Genomic DNA, 27,138 nt, shown 5'->3' on the forward strand with positions numbered 1-27,138 from the left:
AATACGATTTTTAGGCCAATGGCAGGTGTACCAGCAATAGGAACCAGCTGCTGTGGTTGAGCAGAGGCTGAACAGGAAGGAGTTTATGCCTTTCTTAGGGGAATAGCACACAGTGGATTTAGAGCAAGATTAAGGAACCTATCATCTGCCAGATGTTGTCAAACTACAGCTCCCATCATTCTTCATCATTGGTTATGGGTGATGAGAATTACAACCTGTTGGCATCTGGAGGGCTACGTGTGTCCACTCCTAGTTAGCGAGAGGGCCTGGTGAAGTTCACATCCTGTAAGCACACACCTGCTGACAACCTAGCCTTATAGCATGCTGTTTGCTGGTGTCCTTGGCCCATGCCTGCACAGAATGCTGCTAACCAAGTGTGTTGCTTTCAAAACATTGATCTGAGTGCCCCTACATGACAAAACAGCAGTGTAACAGCTTGTCACTAAGGAAAAGGGGGGCATTTCCTTGGCCCATTTTGGACACATTAGAACCAAATTATTTCCAGAGATTGTTGGTATCCTGAGCTCATGATTCTTGGTTTGGCTATTAGCTTATTTTCATATGAAATTCATTCCCTGCCGGCTGATGTTCTCTTGACTTTCAAAGTCCATGGAGTATTGAGAAAGACTGTCAGGTCTTGTTTGTTCTGACATCTTTGGCACCCAAGGAGGTGCTGTGCGAGGCTCATTCCTGCAAACGAGCTGCCATTCTGTTCTATGATGAAATGTATCCATGCAAGCAGGAGCAGAGAAAATCCCAAACCTGGGGCTGACACTTACAAGCACCGGGGCAAGGCCTTTGTAGCCAAAATGCTTTCCCCACCACTAAAAAAAAAAGTTATGGAGTCTCTGATCCTAATTCAAATCAAGGTTTGCAAGGCGCATGCAATTTTCTTTAATACCTTTCCACCCAAAGCTCACTGGTAAATAATGCATTGTGAGCAGAGATGCCCTGGAAATTAGCAAATGGAGTGTTGAAGATTTGGAAATGGTGTTCTCTGGCAGGTAATCTGCTAGACGGGATTTACCGAGGACCAGAGGGAAGAGGTTTCTGCCAGGAAAATGACAAATAGTGTGATTTGAATAATGTATTCAGACAGCCCTGCAGAACACGGCTGGTCCCCTTGCTCCCTGCCAGCCAAGGGGTGGCTACCCAGAAATGCTGGTGCTACACTTCCTTTTGATTTCTACTTTGACGTATATTTTTCTCCCTCTGTTTCCTTCACCTTTCCTTTGATTTAATGGAAAGGCATCTTATCACTAAGCCCTGAAGGTCAGCAGCACACTCTGCAACATGATTTTGTGCTTTCTGTATTAGCACTCCTGTAGCGACAACTCAAGGGATCAAGTCATTAATCACTAGCCAAACCATACTCCATAGGGCTGCATTGTAATTGGAACTGTGTCAGCTTCTAAAGCAACCATGTACGGGCATATAGCCAAACTTCACTGACATCTGTGGTTGTGAAGACTCTTCTGCTGATAGTCAGGGTCAAGCCAACCAGCAGGAACTGATCCTTGACAACATCTGACTAGTTGCTGTCTTTTTCTACACTTGCATTTCCACGCTTGACTCTTAACCTCGACTGCCTTCCATTCCCACTTCACAGTAATAAACTACAGTAAGCAATGAGCAGCTAAAGCAGAGAAGCTATAACTAGCAGAAGGACAGCGTCAACACAGATCTAGGGGTTGAGATTACTGGTAGATTACAGGATTCTGTGCCATCAGCTGTAGCAGAAAGCTTTGGGAATATAATTATCATCTCTGGAATGCCCCCCCCCCCCAAAAATACATGCATTTATCTTCAGCCATTGTGAAGTCCACCTTAGAAAACATCAGGACATTGGCTTATGGTCCAAGCAGGAAGGGTGCTGAGATGAAGTTCCTCTCCTGTGTCACTCCACAAACAGAGCAAGTATAAAGTAAACCATTCGATATTTCTTTAGCACTGAAGAACCCCCAGCATTCCTAGCCTAGTATTCTGCAGTCTCTTAACCATACAGAGAACAATTTGTTTCATTTACAGCTGAGAGCTGTCCTTCCCCTCTTGAAGCAGTCTGTTGAAGCAGTGTTTGCTGTTGATCTGTTCACAACTGTAAGTAAAGAAACATTTTTATTCTTTCTCTTGCAAATGACTCAAACAGAGTTACTGAGACTTTGAGTGCCAGTTAATGCAAAGAGGGTGGGCTATCCTGGGAACTTGAAGCTATTTTCCTCTATGAATCTCTGTACTATTGTGCAGCAAAAAGAATTTTACCAGAAATTCAAATGTCTGCCACACAGGAAACAGAATTTTTTATATACCTCTCTTTTTGTTTTACTCCAAGCAATGGACAGTCAGCCACCTCTAGAGGTCAGTGTTTATTTTCAATTAATATTTATGTTGAACAACAGTGAACTGAAATCTCACAAGCTCTCTGGTTTTGGAAAAGCTACGGAAGCACAGGTAGCAAGTGAAATTCTACAGCTCAGATCAGATTCAACTATTTATTTTGAGGTTTTGTGGTTATGAATAGCTAAACTCCAATAGTAAATCACAACTAAAATAGTCACACTGACTCAACGAAACTTACAGAGACGTTGACTCACCAAATCCTTACTGAATCAATGGGCTTACTCTCGTTGCCATTTATTGCTGGACTTCAGCCAACTCCACATAATTTATTTCTAAGAACAGGAAGGGAACTAAGGTCCACGGGTGTTCAGGTTGCTGTTAGAGCAAGAACTATTAGGAAAGAATAGTATCTATGATGCACTTTGAGATGTTGCTGTAAACTCATTGAGAACCACTCTCATGGCCAGCAAACACAGGCAGTTGTAAATTGTTTTGCATGTGGATTAACGTGAAGAGGAACCAGCGAAAGCAGCTGGACCTAGAAGTGAGCTGTCCCCTCACTCGGAAGGGTTCAGCATGATCTTTACCTTATTGCCTTCAATGGTGCAAACAATGACTATGGCAGGACAAGGTGGGAAAATACTGTATTTTTCCGTGTATAAAACAACACTTTTTTCTTAAATAATTTGAGAATAAATTGAGGGTTGTTCTATACACGGAAGGCAGCTCTTTACCACTGCCTTTTGTGAAGGCACAGGGCTTTAGCAAAAAGGAAGGGGAGCCATTGCTCCCTTTCCTTTTTGCTAAACTCTGTGCCTTCTCAAAAGGTGAGGAAAAACGGCAGTCACTTTGACAGCCGCTTTCCTTGCCTTTTGCCAAGGCAGAGGGCTTAGCAAAAAGGGAGCCCTTTCATCCCTGCTTTTTCTAATTTGGGGTTAGAAAAGGGGGGATTCGTCTTATACTTTGGGTCATCTTATAAACGGAAAAATATGGTAGGTAGAGAGAGAAGCAGGAAGCAGACAACGGCAAAGAGGCGGCTAATAGTAGAGGGCTTTTTGATGATGGAGGAGGGAAAAGATATAGCTTCAGGAGATGGTATAAAGAAGAAAAGTTGGGGATCTGAAGAGTGCGAAAATCCAGAGACAGGAGGCAGGGGGACAGGAAGGCTACTGGCATGAGGTGCTGAAGGGCCTTCGGTATTTTCCTTCCCCCTGAACGTAGAGGTGGACGGTGTAATGGGAAAGAGAAACCCTAAGGGGGTTTGGAGAGCTGGAACCTTTGGAATGGTCCATATACATCTACCCAAGAGGGAAGGGTCCTTGGAAGAAGGTGGTACACCCAGACCCAATCCCTACTGGTTCAACACTTCCCGAGGGCAACTGGGCTTGCTACCTCTGTCGAGGGACTATTTGTGTGGTGAGGAGCCAACCACTATGGCAATTTACCAATCTTGAGAGATTTGGAATGTCCTCATGTTAAAGGACTCCGTAACAATGGCTGGGTTACAGGAAATGTGGACGGAAATGTCTATGGCTACTGGTCCCGTTGGACTCACAAAAGTTGTTGTTCATGCTACACCATTAAAAGATATTAAACTGTTAACCAATGTTACTCTGTCTCCCATTATAGCTTTAGCTAAAGAAAGGAAACTGCCGAATATTAAACAAGAACCCAATCACAATTGAGCACAATCAGTTTGGTTAAGAAAACCCACAGTAAATGGAGCAGGGTCCCTTCCAGCTCTGCAGTTCTAAGAGTAAGAGAGAGAGAAACCCCTTCTATCTATGACAAGGACTATCATCTGTTTTGACACCACTGGTTCTACAAAAAAATTCAGTAGTCCACCAGCCTCATGCAAGATGAAGTTGCAAATAAATGAGGGAAGGAAGGGTAACTTCACTTGTACTTCTTTTTTAAACAGCAGCTGTCTTTGGCATCACAGTGCTTCAAGCACTTAGGCATGATTGGTGGCGTTTGAGCAAGAGCCAAATTTGTGATAGGCCCTTGGTGACCCTGATGTCTGATGTCCTAGAACACTGCTGATGCAGAATGCCTGCCCTGGAGATTCCATTGCCTGTAGATTCTTGGCTTCTCTGGTGACAGCTTCTGAAAGGAAAGTGTCATGAGTAAATGTGGAATTTGGTACATAATTTTCCCCCAGAATAAAGTACTGTACGCAAATTCATAAATATCTTCCACACACCTCCTGAAACCTGGGCATCTAGGCTCAGTGATGAATCCAGGAGCACACCCTACCTGTGCACCTGTGTTTTAAAAGGGAGAATAACCCCATCCAACATGAGCTGAATCCCTATTCCTTGATCTGCCTTTCAACTGACCAGGAGCACCTCTGTTTTCTCTGGATTAAAATTCATTTTATTCACCCTCATCCTGTCCATCATTACTGACACCAGACACTGATCTAGTGCCAAAACTGCTCCCTCAGATTTAGATGGAAAGGAGTTGGGTATCATCCACATACTGGTGATACCAAACCCCAAAACACCAGACAATTTCTCCCAGAAGTTTCACGTAGAATGATGCTAAATAACATAAGGGACAAAATAGAACCCTGAGGAACCCTACAGACCAACAGCCAGGGTGTCAAACAGGAATCTCCCAACACTGCCTTCTAGGTTCTCCCCTCCAGGAAGAACTAATGATATTTGAATCTGTATTTCTCTTCCCTTGGAGCTAGTAGCTCTGTATTCCTCTGAAAGGAAGTCTGGTAGATGTGGCAGGTTCGCATGAGCCCCTCTGAATGTTCAGTGAACATCTGCAGCAGAGGTTTATCGTATTTATTTCTTTAATTTTTTATCCCACCCATCTAGTAGCCAGGCCACTACTCTGGGCAGCTTACAATAACATAATAGTAACATATGATAAAATTGCAATAATAAACTACTAAAACATCACACAAAACCAAATCTCTAAAAATAAAATAACTAATGCATGTGTGTGTGTGTGTGTGTGTGTGTGTGTGTGTATTACAATACAAAGGGTACAGTAGTTGGCAGCAAAACAGTAGATGGTGGCAAAACAGTGACATTTATTTCAAAATTCCACAGTGTATAGTGATCAAAAACTAAATTATTCTGGGCTAAGGCTCTGGAAGGCCTGTGTAAACAGCCACATTTTGAGATGTTTTCTAAACTAAGGAGGGAAGGGGCCAGTCGCACCTGCATCAGGAGAAAGTTCCATAATGTGCTGTTGATTTCCAGGCCTCCCTCAGGATGGCCACCTGTAACATCCCAGTATATCAGTATATGAGATATGTGTGGAATGTGTGGTCATTCTGAGAGAGAGGCACACTTGTCACACTTGCACAACTACCACTAGAACTACACACCGTTCTGTATAGGAGCTCACTGTATGCACATATGCACAAATAGAGAACTCTTCTTCATGAATATCCACCAGACAAGCATGAGAAGGGGCAAGACAGCATGCTCTCCAGCCACTTGGCAGGTCTAGGTTGCACAACTCTTGATCTGTGTTCTTTCAGCAGAGGGATGGGATCATGTGTAACCTCTATAGGCAGCTGAATCATCAGCATGGTCCAATATACAATCCCAGGGTGACTGAGTTGATGCAGGTAAAGAGCTGGCAAGGAAAAGAGTACTTCCTTTTCCCTCATCTCTATGGATTGTTGGGGGAGGGCAGAGAAGCCAGTTGCAAGCACAGGCCAAGGAAAGAACAAGAGTATAATTTGTAATATTGTCGTTTTTGCAAGACCCCAACTATTGGACGTTGGGGGGAAATATTTTCTTCAGCCACACATTTTACAAAAGTTGTATCCACCTTTGCCAAAACCAAGAACACCCTTGTGAACCATCTCTTCATACCTATGAGATGTGAGCCATCTTACACCCTCTTCTGTGACCCTCCAGATGTTTCTCCTCCATCCTTTGCAGCTTGCTCCATATACCCCAATGTGCATAGAATACAAAAGAAGTATCCAAATGACAGTAAGCAAACAGGACCACAGCCAGAAGAACTATCCTCTTGGGAGGTTATTTTCATACACAGCAGCTGAATAGCTGGATTGGTGGGAAAGTGTTTAGTGGAAGCTAGCAATGCATGGAATATTTTTCTCTATTATCATTTAAATGGTCAAAGTTGCCATTCCTTTATAAACAAATACTTAAAAGTATGTTCTCAAGGCTGACAGAGTACATAGTGTGTATATCCTTGATAAAAGAAAACAGCTTTTTCTGAGATGAAAGCTATAGCCATGTAAATGCATTGCTCTATTTATCCAGCAAACAACAGTGGCGGTCTAGAACAAAAATTCATTATGATCCTATGCATATATGTATAAAGCATCCAATTACCTAAGAGACCATTTCTTCCCTGTTTTCACTATGTTTTCTAGTGTGTTCTCTGGAGGCTGCAAAGCAAGGCTGTACGTCGGTCCCCTCATTTGGTTTGGAAGCCAGTTTTATGAATCAAATGTCCATACGGTCTGAACTAAACTGGCTCCCCACCCTATTTTGTCCAAGCCCCTAATCCAGACTGAGGGCATGATCACACCAAGAAATTGATCACAATTTGGACGACTTGTGGAGGGATCTAGTACAATCTGTTTCCTGGCAATTATGCACTGCGCAGGGAAATGCAGCCCAACTCAACCCTGAACCATGCCCAGTTTGGGGGCCAGGCTGAAGCAATTCCCCAGTAGGTGGAAGGGTCACTTTAAGGGAGATCACTCCTGTTAAAGCAATCTTTTATGGCACAATCAAGTGCACACCTTGGCAGCTGTCTGGTTGCATCTTAATTAAAAAAAATATTAACCATGTAGATTCTCATGCTAATTGGTCCAGATCAGGCTGGTTCCATTCAGGATTTGGACGAAAACAATGCAAAGCCCTGGGATTCCACAGTGTGATGTAGCTAATAAAGTGATGGACTAGGACTGTGGAGACCATGATTCAAATCCCCCTCAGCCATGGAAATTCACTGGGGGAGTAGAACTGGTAAATCCACTCTTTAAATATCTCACTTACCTTGAAAGCCCTATTTGGGTTGCTATAAATCAGTTCTAACTTGATGGTGCACACCGACCAATGCAGAGCCCTACTGCTTACTTCTATGAACTTGCGTTGGAGTCATTCACACTGAGCTCAGAGGGTCGGACTTATAATTAGGTATGCATAGGATTGCAGAGTTAATCAATTATTAGAAAAGATTGGTGGCTGTTTTTTTTTTCCTCTTCTCATGTAATGCCAGCAGTAATTCACCACAAACTACAATGACTGAGGAAATCCAATGAAGCAACTATTGTATTTGTGTTATATTTGCCAGTGCAAAGGGGGGAAAAGATCATCTCCAGGTGCTGCGATAAAAATTCAGGTATCTGGCCTGATTAGCTGCCTCTTCTCTACACACCCTTCACTCTGTACAATGCACCTCTGCCCTCTTTTGGTCAAACTTTTTTAGCATTCAAATTCACAAACTATATTCTTGTAGTTGATGTTTCCCTGACATCAGAATCTGAGCTATTAGCCACAAGGCTGTGCTCACTAAGCCTTTCAACTCCTTTGATTTTCTAAACATTCCTTTTTTCTTACAAATGCAGTTGCAGTTGTGGTACTAATCCCATTTTCTCACAGTTCTGGGGAAAAAAACTAGAAATGGAAGTGAAAAGAATGTTTCTCTTATGTGGTACTTTACTGTGAAAAGTAAGCATGCAAAGACAGGAAATATGCTAGGCCCTCCTCACTCTTTTCTACCAATCTCTAATCAATAGGTAGAACTTTATAAATGGGATTATGTCCACTATCCAGGGACCATGCTACCCCCACCCCTCTCCACACAAATTTGGAAGATATGAAGCAGCTCCACTGGCTGCCAAACCATTGCCAGACATAATTCAAAGTACTGATTTTAACCTATAAAGCCCTAAACGGCTTGGCTCCAAGCTATCCAAAACAGTGGTCCCCAACCTTTTTCAATCTATGATCCAGTTCAACAGGCGTGGTGTGTCTGAATCCGTGCATGCAGAGATGGGGTGTCGGTACATCTGTGCGTGCATGGGCAGGGGGCATCTATGGGTGGGTTGGTGGGGTGTGTGTGCATCTGTAGGTGGTGCATGCATGCATATGGGGAGCATACGTGTGTACATGCATGTGAGGGGATGGGAGATCTATCTCTGCAGCCCAGTCTTGCCACGGCCCAATACTGAGCCTCAGACAAGGGTTAGGGACCCCTGATCTAAAAAAACAGGTCTCTTCTTATGAGCCTGCTTGAGTATTAAGATCATCAGGAGAGGCCATTCTCTCTGTCCCGCTACCCTCACAGGTATGCTTGGGGGGACATGGGAGAGGGCCTTTCCTGTCGTTGCTCCTAGAGACTGACACTCTCTCCCATGGGAAGCCAGGCTGGCCCCATCTTTGTTGGCAAAGGCCTTTCTCTTCAGGCAGGCTTTTCCTTAATGGCTGGTGGTGTGAAAGAGTTTTTAAAATGGGACTATTGTGCTCTGTTGTTTTAAATGTGCTTTGGTATTGATTTTATTTACCATTTTAATATAATACTTGTTTACTAATTTTTTTACTATTTGTATGCTTATTGTTTTAGCTTTTAAATATTGTCTTTTTAATTATGTAAGTCACTCTGGGTCCTTTTTAAGGAGAAAGGAAGTATAAAAATATTTTAAATAAATAAATAAGAAGGCACCTGTATGTTTACGGTTCTTGTAAGAGCAAAGTGGGTACCTCCATCCCAGTTAGTTTGGAAGCAAAACAAGGGCACCCACAAGCAAAACAGAGATTTCCTGCATTTCCACGATATGCAGGTTCCAGGTTGTGTAGAAGTACAGGTATGTGTATCACATGAATTGCATCCCAAAGAGGGCAAAGAATAACATGGCACCTTCGCTGGGTATTTTCAAAACCCAACTGAAAACATGGATGTTTGTACAGGCCTTCCCTCCAGTTAACCTTTGATTACCTTTTCCTTCTTTTCCTCTGCCATCTTGTTAATTTTACTTGCGGATGTCATAAATTTTGTGTACAGTATTTTTGTTGTTTTTATTTAAGTATCTGGAAGCTGTCTAGAGTGGTCCCTGGACCAGATGGACAGGGTATAAATGAAATAAATAAATGAAATAAATAAATGAAATAAATAAATGAAATAAATAAATAAATAAATAAACAAACAAACAAACAAACATAAGATTGGCATTTACATGCCTGCTTTCTCAGCCAAGTATTTTTGAAGGGTTTGTGTGCCTGGAAAGAAACCACTGTAAGTGCAGGAAACATGCATTGCTCTTCAGATTTGATCCGACCCTCAGAAAGGAAGAAATATGACTTTCACACAGGATCCAGCACACAATGGCATGTCCCTGTTCTTTCACCTCACCAGCTACATTCTATACACAAATCATCATACCTTCTCCACAACCACCAGTGACTGCAGTGCAAACACAGGTGAAACAGACTGGGAAGGGTGAAGCATATTCCCTTCTGAATCCCATTTGTCCTTCCTTGCTATATTTCCCTTCCAACATTCCTTTCATTCTCATCCAGTTGTGAATGGGGATCCTCTCCTTTTTATTCCTTTTTGTAGCTCAGATCAATCAGCCAGCCAGTCCTTTACCATGCCTCCCTATCTCTTTCAGAAAAACAAACACACAACAAGCACGTTGTCACTGGGGAGGAGATTGACACACATTCCTTTCCCTCCCTCCGACACCCTTCATCCTATTAAGGAACTCAAGGGTAAGGAGAGGTAAGTCAAGGAGTGAATCAGATCTGTGGTGTTTTTAAAGCCATCCTAACCAGCAGGGCAGCAACTGTCACCACAACATTTCTGTTCTTACCATCCTCTCTTCCTCTTTTAAAGCACCCACTACCAAATGAACATGAAGTCTCTCAATCCCAGCCCCGAAGATGATCGCCTCATGACTGGTCCAGAAGCTACCATAGTGGTGATGGTGGAGTCGGGGTGTGTGTGTGTGGAAGACTGATGTGGTCAAAGAGCACTCTTGTCTTCCCCAAGCAACCCCTGGGGAAATTATTGAGGGAGGGTGTGCTGTGCTGTAATATTATGGTGCAGTCCCTGATATCTTTATGGTCCATTCTATAGAACATATAGCCTACATCAGCAGTTCTTAACCTTTTCTTTAACATGGACCCCCTGTAAGTATACTGTATTTTGTTGCCATAGACCACCAAGATTTAAAACCCTAAAGTGAATCAAATATTTATTTAAAGTTTCTCATGAAGGGTTTCCTGGACAACTATTCCTTGCTATAACAGTGACACTTTTTAAGATGACTAGAAGAAGTTTCATTTTGCTTTGAACAAGATTCACCCTCATTAACATCATCAGTTCTTTTACGTTTAAAATTTGGCCAGCGATCCATTCTGAGGCTCAGCCAGAATGTATTGTCATGAAATTTACTGTGATAATATCAAAAAAGTTACTTTGCCGAACAACAACCAAAAGTTTCATTAGGAGAAATTGAAGAAGAAACATAACACAAGGTCCATCCAAATACTCACTCACATTGACACTGACTGGTTCTGACTCTCTGTTCTTGCAGCTTCTGACCATCTGAGCAGTAGTGAGAAATGTCACGTGCTGTCTCTCAGCCACTCAGTATCATTCACTTGCATGTTCGTACCATGTGCAGAAATATCAAACAGTTATTTACTATTGAACAGTAAGGTTCATAACCAATTTGGAGGCAGCAGGTTAGAAAAACCAAGTTTGACACAAACAAGCAAGGGAAATTAAAATTTTGTTCTGTGTTTCCTTCTTGCTTTCATTCATTCTCTCTTTCTTTCTGTTTTAACTGCAAAAGATCGTAATATTTTTTCAAGCCTTCATGGACCCTCTTTGGGGACATTGCTGCCCCCAGAGTTCTGCAGACCACAGATTAAGGATCTATGGCCTACATGATAATCTGTTCCTTGCGACATTCTGCTGACACTCCTAAACGGTTGACGAGGACTGGGGAAGTCTGTTCATGTATTTGACATCACTTTAAGGTGTACATTGACATATACCAACAACACTGTCAGCCATTTGAGATCTCATGTGACTAAGGCACCAACTTATCCATCTATATTTCCATCTTGCTCAATACATGGCACTAGTTGCTGTGATGTCTATGGGCCTATCATTTTCCTTAGCCACTGCCTAGCTGTGGCAAATGATTTTCCCAGCACTAGCTGACATATGGGCAGCTATTAGATTATAGATTAGTTAAAAAACAGGCCATAAAACCTTAACTTCCTGGAATGCTGTTACATAGATTCCCATAATATATCAGAAAAATCACAGTAAAATCCGCCACATATGCTCCAGAATTGTTTATTAAGATTAAAACTACAGTAGATATTTTGGTACTGGATAGCTTTTAAAGGTCAGGTAACAAGGACATGCTTTATATTTATCTGTTGCCCAGTCTGTCGTTAAGGCTCCCAACAAAGGGAGATACTATTATTGTCAAATTCTGAGAAGCAAGATGCTTGTCACGCTTAGGTGATGGAATGTTTTAAATGGGAGAGACTTGCCTCAGGCATATTAATTTTTGTAGATTATCTGACTGCAGGTAACATGAGCAAGAAAGTAGAAATGATGTTCCTTTTTGTATTGTTGACATAATATGTGGGGGAAGAATTACACAGGAGATATGTGGCCTCTTGTTCAGGAAATGGCTTGACCCATCTCCCCATGCAAATCCCATTTTCTATTTTTATACTGATTGTGTATAACTCCATCACTGCAGCCACATAATGACCAAAATCCTATTGTTTAGTGTAGTAAATTGCACTAGAACAGGCCCATTGATTCAACAGGGCTTTATAAACAAGATTTTGGCTAACTGTGTGGTTAGAGTTACTGAATTACACAGCCAGTATGCTAAAGTATGTTAAGTCACAGAGTAGGTCCATTTGAAGCAATGGAACTTGTAGAACAATTGATTCACTAAATCCCCATTGATCCAATGGGCCCATTCTAGTGTGATTTACTATACTAAGCAACAGGACTTTGGTCATTAGCTGAAATCCTGTCACACATTTGTGCAAATGGCGTAACTTTCAGATGTGAGTTACCATGTGTTGAAAAATTCTCTATAAGCACTATCTATTGCACACCAAGTTGTGCAACTCAGCAGGCAACAGATAACATATATGGAGATTTATTGACTTAAAGTAGTTTGCTTCCAAAGATTATGCCATTTGTGACAACGAATTTCAAAAAAGTATAGAAAGGTACCTATACGCAATGGCTGAGAGATAGGAGGCTTCCAGAAAGAGGACTGCTACTCAAAAAGATACTGTGCAATGATTCTATCACTTACTCCTTTGATAAATATTTTAAAGGCAGTTTAGTGCAAAGGGTTTAGTAGAATAAATGGAGAGACAGAAGTACAGATACTTCAGTGCTTGAAAAGTATTCTTATTCTTATTCTTATGACAAATGCCATGATGATGGATCTTTTGTTTTTTGAAATGTTATTGTGTTGCCAGCATAATAAAGACTTAAATATTTATAGAGCGCCAGCATCTCTATAGTATAGATAAACATTTCAGTTCAGGATAATTTTATAGGTTAACCTGTAATAGTTTGCTCATTAATCCCAGTGGAGGTAGAAGACCTAGAAGCACCGTTCTTTGCACATACAGATCTGGTGCCTCCTTCAAAGTAATGGGATGTCCTCTACATGGAAACACTCTAAAGGTGTGTTAAAGCATATAGGCACCTTTGTATTAAAACAAAGTTCTTCCATCTGGTTATCTCTGGTGGAACCTTTCCCTTGTTCAACACTTAGGGTTATGTGGGATATCGGTTACAATTCAGCATCACAGAATCAATTACGCAGATATTTATATTGTGTACATGATTCTGCCATTGGTCCTCTGCAATAAAAGTGACCATCTGAGTTATAATTTTGTGAGGACTTCACCCCCATTCTTACTCTGTTAGTCCCTGGAAAGGCAAACAGGGACGAGAGGCTTTAGCTTCATGCCACTCTTTCCTGTTCCAGCTTGCTAACTGAAGCTGCTTCCTCCCTTCCCCAGTCCATCAGCCGATTCTCCAGGCAGCCTTGAGAACCAGCAGCAGAGTCCACCATCATAGTCACCCTGAAGAAATTAGGAGCTGGCTCAGGGTCTCCTGAATGTTTGTTTCCTCCCAGCCTCCCAGCCTGCGTGAACAGGATTTTGGTTGCTCAGCTGGTACTCAGACGCCCTCAGCTCTCTTAAGGTGTTTTACTGGCTGTAGCAAGGGGAGGGAAATGGGTCCAGCTAGACCTCATACTTCATGTACAGAAGTGAACCAGAGTGGCACTTGAATTTTACTTCAACATAGGCAGAGGGACCGTGTTTTTTACAGCAGCAAAAGGCATCAAAATAGTTAAGAGAAGAACAGCCAGCACTCAGGAGGAACAGCTGGGGGACGGAAGTGGTCTCAAAGCATTTGTCTCATTCTGCCTAATATTAGGACCAACCCTGAAAAAATCCCTCACTTTCCGTTCTCAGACCTCGATGCTTTACTGCTACTGACTATAATTATACTGAGTATAATGCCAGTGTTTTATTGCTTATGACCATAAGCCAAAGGAGGTACTAATGAGTGTAATCCATATCTGTAGTGTAGCCACAGAAGGGCCTTGGTGTGTATTAAACAGGCTTTTTGGCTGAACACTTTGTTAAATACAAGCCTGACCAGGAGAGTTCTCTGTAGCTGCTTTCCATCTTATGTGAATAGAGATGCCCTTGTTCTTGAGGCGTACCCAATCTGGTGGTTTCAGGCAAGCAGCATGAGCTTAATATTTCAGATGGTCTGGGAGGTGTGAAAGGGTGCTGATTCCAAGAAGTGAAAGGGCTTAATTTGACTGGCATAAATGTTCCTTTTTATCTACGCACCTGGAAGCAGAAATCTTCCTACTAGCCAAAAGCACTGGTGTGAACACTGATGAGAAATGAGAAGGGGAAAGTACTCTGTCAGTCACCTGAAGCCTTCACAGCTACATAAGCTTTCCTCAGGGTCATTTTACTGAAAACCATGTGCACGAGGGGAGGAAGGATGCTGAAGGTGATCCTGCTGGTGGAGTTGAATATAATTCAATATGCTAAATATCTTGCATTTGGTAGTAGTGAAAGTTGCACCCTTCTTAAAAAGGAAATCAGGCAAGAAGGAATAAATATAACTTTAGATACTTATTTAGAACTGTAAATCCCTAGCTTCCATAATCCAGGATTAAGCATATAAAGAAGAGCCAACGAAGAGATTGAGCCAAAAATCCATCTTTCCCAGCAATCTGTCTTTAACTGGAGCCTTCCAGTTTCCTCTAGGGAGTGCTTCAAACATATCAGGAAGTGTACTTTGAACATATCAGGAGAACAAAAACATTGTTCAAAATACAAAAATGGTAACAAAAGCTGAAGAGGAGATATGAGATCGACTGAGTCAATAAAGGAAGCCACAGCCTTTAGTTTGCAAGCCCTCAGCAGGGCTGCTAATCGTAATACCTTTTTGAGGTCATTAATTCATAGGGCAGCCATAAATTAGAAGTAACCTGATGGCACATAAAAACAGCAGGAAAATACAAAGGTTTTGTGAATTGCTTCAGAATAGTTAGAACATATATCAAGTGAACATCTCTGAAAGTATTCCATCAATGAGGCAACAGAGCCTCCTGCCTGACAGCTACCCGTGGGACTTTAAATGAGCAAAGAACTGAGAGGAAAGCCTTTCTTGTGTGCATGAAAATGAACTGAGCAAACAGTTCCTCAGGCATCCAGGAGAGCTCCCTTCTTCCACAGACAGTAGTTCTGATGTACTCTGATATAGCACATACAGTATGATTAAACTAGCTTAGGTGCAATATGACCATTGTGCAATATGTTTAATTGTGGGCCTAGAGCTGAGTGTGCCTGGACTGCCAGACCTGAGAATAGTAACATACTGACACGCCTCTGGAAGCAAAAGACATAACTTTATTGGTTACAGCAGCAGCTTTTCTGGCCCAGCATTAGGAGTGGATTCAAAGCATTGAGAGACCCAACTGCCTCTAGATGCTGTCACCACCCATCAGTGATTCACTGAAGAACATACCACAGAGACCACACGGTCTCTGTGGTATGGCTCCTGCCACCTGGTAACTTCTTGCAGATGAAGGAGGACACAGGCAGGCAAGAGCAGGGGGAGAGAGAGCTGCTGCTTGTTAGCCGGTTGCTCCCTGGAGAAAGAGGGTGGGGAGCGAGCCAGCAAAGAATCAAAGCCGTGCATTGGGGCACTTCCCGGGCTGGCTGCCCCACAGCAGCTTCCCTGTAAGGAAGGGGCACTGGGGGAAGCATTAGCATGAAGGCCACACACCCATTAGCAAGCATGAAATGCCCACCAGTAAGTGGGTGGTGCCCCATCCCACGCCCAACTGGTCCATGCATGGAGCAGACACACCCCAAACGGTCCACGGACCGATAAAGGTTGGGGACCGCTGCTGTTGCTGATTGTTTTCCTAGAGCTAAATCAAAATAACCCTTAGTTTGACAGTGCTATTTACAACCTGCAAAAAAATCCCCCCACCTTGTATATTAGGTATTTTGTTCTATATTGCATTCAGATGCGACACTATAGCATTGTTGAAGCACTTTAGAAAGTGTCTTTGTGGGCTTACATGGCAGTTCCAGGTGGGAACTGAGGCTGTTCCACTCCCAGTGATATTACTGAAGGCTCAAGCTGTCCTGTCTGTCTGTGAGTCCCCTCACCCAACAACATCCAAAGCTAGAGAGGATATGCTGACTTTTAGTGTGCAATGGAAAGATGCTGTACTGTGAAAAATGGGCAAATAAGTATCCTGAAGTCTATGGGCAGAAAACAAGACTCTAATGGGCCTTTGGCAAGTCTTGGAAAAATCTGTAAGTTCTTCAAAAGCAGAAAATCCCTGCTAGATCACAATCTGGTACCCCTCACTACCACTGTTCCTAAGGCTTCTCTTGACACGTGCTCTATCTCTGTCATACAACAAAGCCCGTAAAGTTATGTATTTAGAAACAAAGGACTGGGGAGTCATTATTAACACTAAGTTGCAGGGTATGTTTTATGGTTATTTCCTTATTTGAATTTATGGAGACATAGCCTGAGAGCCATTTTTCCTCAGCATCAATTTCCTTCCCTCGGTGTGAATGATTATTTGTCTGCTGACAACTGGCAGTGTGATCAGCACGCAAACTGTTCATAAATGTAAGTGCTTTCAGGAGAGCTATTTGTAAAGGCTGGGTAATGCCGTGTCTAACAGAGGAAACTAGTAAGCAGCATATTTAGACTGTAAAATAAATTCATAGCTGCTTAAAGATGGATTGTAGTATCTTAGAACAGCTTACTCTCTAATCAGAAGCAGGAACTGTGTATTTTGGGTTTGGTTTGTGAGGGGGAACTTCTTCCTGGATGCTTCAGCAATGCACATCCCATATCTCTGCTTTACCGGCAAACTGCTAATTATTCACTAACCCTGATCATCAGGTTTGCTTGGGGAATGGGGGGGGGGGGACAGGCTCTAAGGCTTGTCCTGACACGTGCTCTATCTCTGTCATCAAATAAAGCCAAGGAAATTTTGGTACCAAGAAAAGCAGAGTACTGTGGTTTGCATAAATTATGCAAATTGATTACATTTGATCATTTCACTTCATTTGCTAACTTAGATTTGATTTTGCTAGTGATAAAAGGGAGCTATATGGAGTACTGAAGTCTTGGATTGCCTTGGGTGTCAGTAATCAAACTACAGACCTCAACAAGTGTTTGCAAAGACTTTTGCACATTAAGAACTAACGGGATAAAATAAAAACAGACTACTTAATAAGTGGCCAGAAAGACCCGGAGTCAAGTGCAGTATATGGGGGCAAGCTTTAATTTAAAAATCAGTCATGTGGCTACAGTCACAAATGAATAATAAAAACACAAGTTTGATTCTGCTGTAAAAAGCAGAACAGCCAACCTTTCGGTACACTGCATTTGAACATTATGTATTATATACTGTATTCCTTGAATGTCACAGTGAGGAGGAAGACCCCAGCGTCAAGTCCCCAGTGGGCAGGCCATCTCCCTTTTTCTCAGAGCCAGGAACATTTTTCTACCAGTTCCCTGGGAGACCAGGGCAATGCTCTCTGGGTACCTGAGAAACCCAGGGACAGAGAACCCAAAGCTCAGAACCCATACTGTGGTTCCTGGGGAGGGCATGCCAGAGGAGATTCCAGGTGAAGGGGAGCACCTCCTAGCATGGGGGGGGGAGACATGACTGGCCCCTGGTAGTCAAGGGATATAAAGAAGGCTTTGGAGGTGGGAAAGGAGAGGCCTGGAAGAAAGGAGGAGGGAAGGAGAGATCAAGCAGAGCATGATGGTGGAGGAGGTTAAAGAAGAGGGGAACTGGAGAGATGGCTTAGAAGACAAGGTAAAGGTAGATCCCCCTCGAAAGGGCCAGATAACTAGGAATATGTGTATAAGGTAGACCCCTGAACCAGGATCATTGTGCAGTTAAAGGTGCCCTGGAAAGAGGCTGAGAAACACCTGAACCCCAAGCCTCTTGTGAAGCTGAGTTATTCTGGGGGCAGGGAGGGAACACCGGGAGCAGAGATATCAGCAGAGCAAAACACAGCCCAATGTATCAACTGCAACCCAGTCATGGCTCTGGAGGAAGCCAAAGAAGCAGGAGTGCCAATGCCTAGTTGAGGGACAACACTCCAATAGTAGGAACTGGGACTACCATTGTGGCCATCAGGGTAGGCAGACAAACCCTTCTTGTGGATGGCAAGGGGCTGGGCACCACGACCCAACCTCTTGAAGAGAGTCTTAATAGAATCTGAACTGGTGACAGTAAACAGAGGACTCTTGGATTCTAGAAAGTGCCTGCAGGAAGTTAAGGGAACTAATCCAAATGAAACTCCTTGTTCTCTCTTTGTTTACCCCTGTGCCCTTTACAACAAATCCCATTGTTAATGAATGAGTGGATCTGAAGTGAGATGGGTGGGACAGATGTAATTCTTACCAAAGTTCACCTCAGTGAACTTTGGCAGCACATATCTATCTGTTCAGTAACGACCTTCAGTGCAACAGCTTCCTGGACTTCAGAAGAGAGCTCAGTTACACATTATACCTGCCTTGGCTATAAATAGCCTTTTATCTCTTACCCTGCTTCCCTGAAAATGAGACCTAATCTGAAAATAAGCCCTAGTATGATTTTTCAGGATGCTCATAATATAAGTAAAAGGTAAAGTAAAGGTTCCCCTTGACAATTTTTGTCCAGTCGTGTTCGACTCTAGAGGGCGGTGCTCATCCCCGTTTCCAAGCCATAGAGCCAGCGTTTGTCCGAAGACAATATTCCGTGGTCACATGGCCAGTGCGACTTAGACACGGAACACTGTTACCTTCCCACCGAAGTGGTCCCTATTTATCTACTTGCATTTGCATGCTTTCGCACCGCTAGGTTGGCGGGAGCTGGGACAAGCGACGGGAGCTCACTCCGTCACGTGGATTCGATCTTACGACTGCTTGGTCTTCTGACCCTGCAGCACACAAAGGCTTCTGCAGTTTAGCCCACAGCGCCACCACCATTTCAAGCCTATTTACATACAATTTTAAGTTACCCAAAATATTATACCACAGTATATTAGACCAATGGCTTTTAGCAAGGAAAATGAAAATGAGACCTAATCTGAAAATAAGCCCTAGTATGATTTTTCAGGATGCTCGTAATATAAGTCCTACTCCAACAATAAGCCCCAGTTAAGTGAAACCCCGCCCTCCACCACTGTGCAGCAACCAGAAGAAGATGACAGGACTGTATTTGAATAAATGTAGATTGTTGTACATGAAAAATAAAACATCCCCTGAAAATAAACCCTAGTGCATTTTTGGAGCAAAAATTAATATAAAACCCTGTCTTATTTTGGGGAAAACACAGTACATATGATAGCTGATCAAAGGTAACAGTAGGAGAAGCATTCTGGCTGGAGAAGTATCCTTGCCAGCCAAACCTGTCTCAGGGGCCACAGAATCTTTATCCTAGCTGAACAGGGTGGAGTTCTAATGTGTGGAGTGATTCTAGCAGCATCCAAGGTTGCTATTTTTGTCAAAGATCATCAACATCTTTGTTCATCAACATCTTTGCAGATCTCTCTGTATGATGTTATTTCAGATACAATAAAGAGCAGGGATGTGTGCTGTATTGGGCCAAATGCTGAAATACGGGCTGATTCAATTCTTTAAAAAAAAAAACCTCCAGTTTATGAATGTGGGATATTGTGTGTCCTGAATCTGTGATTCAAATCACCAGGAAGTGGACCAATATTACTGCACTTTATCATGCTCGCATTACCAGTCGGAAACATGATGCCAAGTTTTATATAGCAAAGGGCAGACTGAATGTTAACAATACCAAGGGTAACAGTCAAGATAGTCTATAGGATACCCTCTTCGACTCACTAACATTCACAAAGTGACGCTAAGCAAGGCATAATCCCAGAAGCTGACTCCTTTCCTCACCCAAACACAAAACAATTGTCAGGGCTGTTTTTCAACAAATGTGAATGATCACATTAATTAAGTCAGCTAATTGGATCCTGTTAAAAATTCAGGTTGCCCCAGACCTGGAGCTGATTTCCCCTTAGAAGACTTGTGTTAGGAGCCTGGTTTCAGAAATCCTGTGATAATATTTACTAAAAACATTCAGGGCTGAACAAAGAACTATTCTGTGGTTTTGTAATACTGTACAGAAATATTTTGTATATACTTTACAAAATTGTATGCTGATTCCAAGATACATGGCAAGATGTCTCTTTCTGGAAGGAGCACTGTCACTCCACTAAAGCAAGCCTGATTTTATTTTTATTTTTATTTATTTTTTACTCTTCAATGAAAACCTGTTTTCTGACTATTTCCATGACCTTCCAAACAGCCAAGAAACTGCAACAATATATTTAATTTAGAACACTCTTGCTGGCAAGTCTGTTTCATGCATGCTCAGTGGAACAGGCTGTTGTACCGTTTTGAAAAGCCTTTTTTGAGGATCAACATATCAGCCCTTGCAGTCTACATTCCTTCCAAATAAAAAAAGCAGGTGGGGTCAACCATTCTTCTTCAAGATAAGCAAGACTGGTCTTTTCAATGTATTGTATTTGATCCCTTTTAAATCTGGAGATGTTTAAGGTCCCTTGTTTCTGCATGGGGGGGGGATGGAAACAGTTTTGCATTTAAAAAACAGAATTCAAAAACCTTTTGCACGAACCTCTCCATATTTGGCACAGAGCAAGAGCAGACTGTCTGCTACATCTGTGCCAAAGTTGATGCTGATCCTAAGTCCGGTTTCACGGTTACAATTTTTTGTTTGGGTGATCATCATTTTTAGAATTGCCTTGTAGAGTGTTAATTTGCTCTGCTGCACAATAGCATCCCTGCACTCTTGGGCAGTGATGATTTCTGAAGTAGTCACAGGCTGCAGCAAAGAGCCCAGAGATACACATGAGATGGAGCAGCACCCCTGACAGATCCTTCATGTTAAGCCTGGCATTTGTGGAGTTTAAAATGTTAAAATTACAAAAGATGTGACACAATTACAAGTAGGGGAAAGGGCATCAAAACTACAATTGCTTCATAAGAAAAGTGCTAAACCACTGCCAAAGGAGGAAAAGACTGACACATTCCTTGAAGCCAAAGATCTTTCCTGTGGAGTCCAACTGGTGATGTGGATTTCCAAGCAAGCTCCTCACTCTGTGGCACCTGCTCTCCACTGTGTCAACTTCACCTCTTTTTTCCTTCTTTTACACTAGGACTGAGTGTGGGACAGGTATGTGTACATGGATGAAGGCTTGCGTTTTTGTGTATAGATCAGATGCTAGTTTTAGGACAGTAGATCCCAACCTTGGGCAACCCAAGTATCCTTGGACTGCAACTCGCAGAAACTCCAGCCACCACAGCTGGTGGTGAAGGTTTCTGGGAACTGTAATCCAAGAACACCTGGGTTATCCAAAGTTGGGAACCACTGCTTCAGGTCTCCCTTCCTGTCCCCTTTAGTTTCTCTTTTCTACAGAGGAGTCACTGCCAAAGTTCATAGAAGCAGTCACCTGCTTCCCACTATCCTATGTTTCCTGGATTGGAGATGGGAAAATTAATCCTTGTGGCACTGTTACATGTATACACTCATGTTATAGGTGCTGGCATTTCCCCATTTGGGAAATGGAGTTTTTCACAGGGATTGGAAACAGAGATTTTTTATTTTATTTTTTTGCACAAAGAAGAGAAGTGTCACCCAAAGGGCACAGACAGAGTTGTTTGGACACCAATCTTTATGTCCTTGTTAAAACACAGACCAAATCAGAGGGCCAGTGGTTATCCCTAGTATGCAGCAACAAGAACTGGGAACAGCTAGTGTCTACTCCATTGGGACCTCTACCCATTTCTCCATCACTCAATTTTAATTCATCCTTCATTGCTCCTTCCAACCTACAATCAATTTTTGCTCAGGCCTTGCCTTGTACCTCTAGAAATGCCTTGTACATTGCAGATCAATGTCAAGTGAGAAATGAGCATTGTGTTGCAGTAGTTTGAAGCTTTGTGCTGACACATCCCTGCAAAAAGTTCCTTGTGACTGCAGGTTTGGGACGTAATTAATTTTTTGTCAGAATGAAAATTATCTGAAAACAGCTTCAGAACAAGGTGTGTTAAGACTCTAATAACATTATTGCATAGAAATTGCCTATGGACCTTTGAGACCATATTAGAATGTCCTGGCTGATAAAGTTATATGCAGTAGAGATAAGGAACTCCATAGCTGGACACTGGCCAGAATCAGCTAATGGGAGAGATTTGGTTTGGGGGTGTGCAAATCTTAATGAAAGAGGAAGTGGAATATGAAAATCAAGACAATTTATTTCTTCTAGTTAAAAGACAAGTCTTAGAAGGCTGTATACCTACTACATAACAAACCACTTAGTATAAGCTTCACAAATCAAATAGCCTGAGGAACTTTTTTATTTCTTTTTTCAGTGGTGACTATTTATGTATTTTATTTATTACTTAATTTTGTATACCGCTCCCCCTTAGTGCCAAAGCTGGGTGGTTTACAATAATAAACAAAATATAAAACTAAAACTATTTAAAAACCAGTATAGCAACTAGCTAATTAAAATCAGATGGCACTAAAGCAACAGAACAAAAAAAATGGTGGACAAAAAGCAGTCAGCTGGGGTCGGTGTGGAAAGCCTCCCTGTGAAATGCCATGTCTTCAGTTGCCTCCTGAAGGCCCGCAGGGAGGGAAGGGGCCAGGCAAAGCTCCTCTGGAAACTGGTTCCACAAGGCTGCGGCCACTGCAAAGAAAACCCTGCTTCTAGTAGATGACTTATAGGCTGCCCTTGGGGTGGCCACCCAAATGAGCTTAGCCTGTGGTGATCTAGTAGGTTGAGCGGATGACATTAGGGAAGGGCACTCCAACAAATAACTTGGTCCCAAACCATGGAGACCTTTGTATGTGATTGTCAAAACCTTGAACCAGATCTGGGATGCAGTGAGTAACCAGTGGAGGCAAGCCAGAACTGGGGTGACATGATCAACCACCAATCTGGCTGCAGTCTCCAGATTAGCCTCAAGGGAAGCCCCACATAGAGACCATTGAAGTAGTCAATCCAGGAGATGACCAGCAACTTCACCAAAGTCCTGAGGGAGCTCTTGTCTACGGTAGAGTTGGGGGATTAGCCTAAATTGATTATTTTTTATTTATTTATTTATTTATTTATTTATTTATTTATTTGTTTGTTTGTTTGTTTGTTTGTTTGTTTGTTTGTTTGTTTGTTTGTTTATTGCATTTATTGCATTTATTGCATTTATACCCGGCCTATCTAGTCAAATGACCACTCTAAAGACTGATCTTGACACAGCAGCTATCTGGGACTCCCCAGAAACAGCTGAGTCCAGAAGAACACCCAAATTATGGGCTTGGTCCTTGAGCACAAGGACAATGACATCCAGCCTAGGCACAATCCCCCACCTGCAACCTTTCAGAGGACTCCCCCAGGAACAAAATCTCTGTCTTGTCTTGGTTCATCTCCATGGTAACAGAGAGCTATAGTTACATGTTATCAGCATACTGATGACACCTTACTCCAAAACTCCTGATGACCACATCCCCAGCAGCTTCACATAAATGTTAAACAGGATCAGAGCCAGGAGAACTCCACGCCTTAGGGTCCAAGGGGCCAACACCCCATCCCCTAGGTGAACTCTCTGGAAACAGTCCTCAAGAAAGGATTGAAGCCAGTTCAATGCTAAGCTTCTGTTCCTAATCTCCAAGAGCCTGTCCAGAAGGATACCATGGTTGATCATATCAAAAGCTGCTGAGAGATCCAGCAGTACCAAAAGAGTATATTCGCCCGTCAGCCTCCCTTAAAAAGTCATCCTGCAGCACGACCAGTGCCGTCTCAGTAGCTTGCTGTGGCCTGAATCCAGACTAGAATGGGTCAAGGCAGTCTTGCTCCTCCAGGTATGTCTGGAGGTGATTTGCCAGCACCCTCTCAATCACCTTGCCCACTAGAGATGGGCACAAAACAAGCCACAAACCAACAAACCAAGCTGGTTCATGGTTCATTTCATGACCTAGTTCAGGGACCCTATTTTGTTGAAGCAAAACAAGCCACCTAACCTTTTTCCCCTTTGGCATTTCATTTGCTTTGGAAAAAGAAGATGCCCACCCGTCCACTGCTCCCCCCCATTTCCTGCACCTATCTACACCTTGCTGCTGTGGGTGCCATCTTCAGAGGTAGCAAGCCCAGCTTCCCTGCCAAGAGCTGACCCCTGACTCTGAGCATGCGCCCACTGCCCAGATGATAGGTGGGTGCATGCTCAGAAGCAGCGGCAAGCTCCTGGCAGGGAAATTGGGCATCTTTCCTCTGTGCCCTCCTATCAGCTAGGCGGCGGGCACATGCTCAGAGGCAGCAGCCAGCTGATAGAGGCAGTGCTGCTGCCTGTGATCATGCAACCATGGCAGGAGCAGGTAGGCGGGAGCCCCAGGCACAAACTGGAGAAACAAACAGCGAACCAGGTCATTTTTCCACCAGTTTGTGGTGGTTCGTGGTTCATGGTTAGGCATGAACCATCATTATCCACCTGTTTTTTCAGTTCATGCCCATCTCTAGTGGTGAATTTTTAGGTACATTTCTTGAATCCTCTGAAATAGTACTGCTTTGTTCTTTCCTTGTTTGCTATTCAAATAAAGTTATAGGTAACTTGTATGTAGGCTGGTTAATCACTACTTTATAATTTGGCTGTAATGTCAAGGTTGACACCCTGTCCTTAATAGAAGTGTTACTACAGCTACTCTTGAGTGCGCATGCAGTAGGACTGGTTCATTCTGAAAGAGATGCGGAGTGGCACCTGGTTTTCAAAACTTCTAAAGTGAAACTTGCAAGGCCTCTAAGCACAGAAACTTCTTTTGTGTGTGCATGAGAGAGAGAGAGAGAGAGAGAGAGAGAGAGAGAGAGAGAGAGAGAGAGAGAGAGTCCTCTCTATTCATATACAGTAGTTTCCTTTGCCTAAAGTCTGTCAGGTTGGTAGGATCTTTTCTGAGGGTGACTTTGTAACAGTCACAAGCTTGAAAAATTAAGAAAGCAGAGATGAGGAAAGTTATTTTTGAGGCTACTGTTCCCAGGGTACACTATCTAGCATTGTCCAGAAAAAAAAATAAACTTTTGCTATCTTTGTAAGAAAATTAAGTTTGGAAAGTATTTGGAAACTTCAGCTGTTTGGGAATTTTACGATCAGACCGTTGAACAAGGTTGGTTAAAAGTAGCAAATAGCAGCCTTTTTTATGACAGTTTTGCTCCTTATCTACCCGTTTCTGGGCAAAATTCAAAGGGCCAATCATGATCTGTACAACTCTGCACAACATGGGATAAGCTGAAATGCTTTGTCCTCCTATGTGAGCCCCCCCGGATCACAAAATTTCTGAGGGAAACCCTTCTCTTGATCTTCGACCCTTAAAGGCTTGCTTGGAGGGATTGCAAGACATGGATTTCATGGTGCCCCCTTCTGCTTTGGAACACTTTGCTGGAAGAAGCTGAGCTGGTTCGTGGATGCGAGGTCTTTGTCATCAACATTTGTTCACTGTTGAAGGAAGGAAATGTTATTTACTTTTACTGATGTTTTTTAAACTTCCTGTTTAACCTTTAATTATTCATTTAATGGTGCATCCATTAAAGGAACTTGGGACTGGAATAGCAGAGCATATAATCTTTGAGAACTGTTAGAGAACAGGTGAAGTCTCTGAAAACTGCAGGAGGAATGTCATTCCCCCTCTTGAAAAAGGAGATGAAAGACAATCTAAACAACTATCAACCAGTTTGGCATTAGGTCTTAAAACTGGTAATTAACAGTCAGTTTGCAAGTGCTTCGAAAAGAACACTACAATTTCTAAGACCCAGCATGGGTTTCGCAGAAACAAGTCATGCCAGACTAATCATATCTCTTTTTTCAATAGAGTCACAAGCTTCACTGTTGAATGTCCTAGGTGTAGTAGATCTTGATTTCACCAAGGCTTTTGACACGGTCCCTCCTGATAGTCTTCTGGCCAAGCTGGTAACTAGGTAGCTAGAAGATGCTCCAGATCAGAAGCATATTCTGGATTTGGATCCCAGCTGCTTCTGTTTTGTTACTTTTTATTTTTATATTTACTTTTGAAGGATCACACCAACTTTGCAGAGTTTGGGACAGCTACTGGAAATGCTTTCAGCTTTGTGCTTTCTTCTCCATTTTAATCAGCTCTGCTCATCATCTTCCACTGCTGAGGAAGCTGGTAGAGCAAGTCTTTGATTCAATAAACAAGTACCGACATATTCATCTTTTGCCACGGAGTATCAGATATCCTTTCCCCTAGCTTTTGTGCAGTAAAATTTCAACATCTGCTATGACTCAGTTGGCACCATTTTCCCACTTTCCTTGCATGAAAATAAAAATTCTATTTATGAATAAGAATCCCCTCAATGCATTTCAGCAGAGAATCATTTCTTCCAGGTAGTGAACAGTGTGTGTCTTTTCTTTCCAACATGTTTTTATTGTGCCAGTTAGCCTACAGACCTCATACTGGGTACACTCAATTTGGTGCTCAAGCCAGTAATATATGAACTAAGTCTCCCTTTGTGGCTCCTTCTTTCTCCTAGCAAGAAATGCATTTGCTTCTAGGCTGGAATTGCTTTTCAACCCTTGTTATGCATCTGTCTTTCAGACATCCTCTATAGGTGAAAATGGCTCTGTCAGTGGACTCAGCTTTGTATCGCTGGCAGTCTCGGTGGCGGGCTGAAGAGGTCTCCCCATCTCAGTCAGAATCAACACCTTTGTTGTCATCTGAGCCAAAGAGACAGAAATACAATCTGGACAAACAGAGGGTTGTATTTCCCAGTAATGAAAGATTTCACAAGGCGTTAGGGAGCATCTCTCGAGTTTACTCTGGAAATGGAATACGGACCACAAAATACACTTTGCTAACCTTTTTACCCCAAAATCTCTTTGAACAATTTTACAGGTATGTTCCACAAACCCAAACAAAAATAAAATTATCACGAGGTTAAAATGCATTTTCAGGAATAGGAATGTTTTAAAAGTCATTCAAAGGAACAGCTAGAATGGCAAAACTAGACAAAAAATAATAGATGGGGAAGATTAATTTCAAAAAGTCTGCTGCTATTTACTGTAGTAGTCTGGGTCAATGTAGTTGTCATACTGTAGAATTTCACAGAAATGCATCTCATTATCACTGAGAGCAGTTGCATAAAGTTGACAATATTTGCACCTAATTAACTAGATGAG

The 27,138-nt window shown here is 42.5% G+C and overlaps 1 protein-coding gene across 1 annotated transcript in view; it reads left to right on the forward strand.

Annotated features, from left to right (window-relative positions):
* ATP10B (ATPase phospholipid transporting 10B (putative)) overlaps positions 1–27,138 on the forward strand; it is a 204,224-nt gene that overhangs the window by 90,273 nt on the left and 86,813 nt on the right. The window contains exon 3 of the mRNA XM_020809289.3: positions 26,558–26,854. Within this exon, the coding sequence (XP_020664948.3) occupies positions 26,577–26,854 (278 nt within the window). The 5' untranslated portion in view covers positions 26,558–26,576. The remainder of the gene's footprint in view (positions 1–26,557; positions 26,855–27,138) is intronic.

The sequence above is a fragment of the Pogona vitticeps genome, chromosome 2 (assembly GCF_051106095.1).
Source record: "Pogona vitticeps strain Pit_001003342236 chromosome 2, PviZW2.1, whole genome shotgun sequence".
Taxonomy (NCBI): domain Eukaryota; kingdom Metazoa; phylum Chordata; class Lepidosauria; order Squamata; family Agamidae; genus Pogona; species Pogona vitticeps.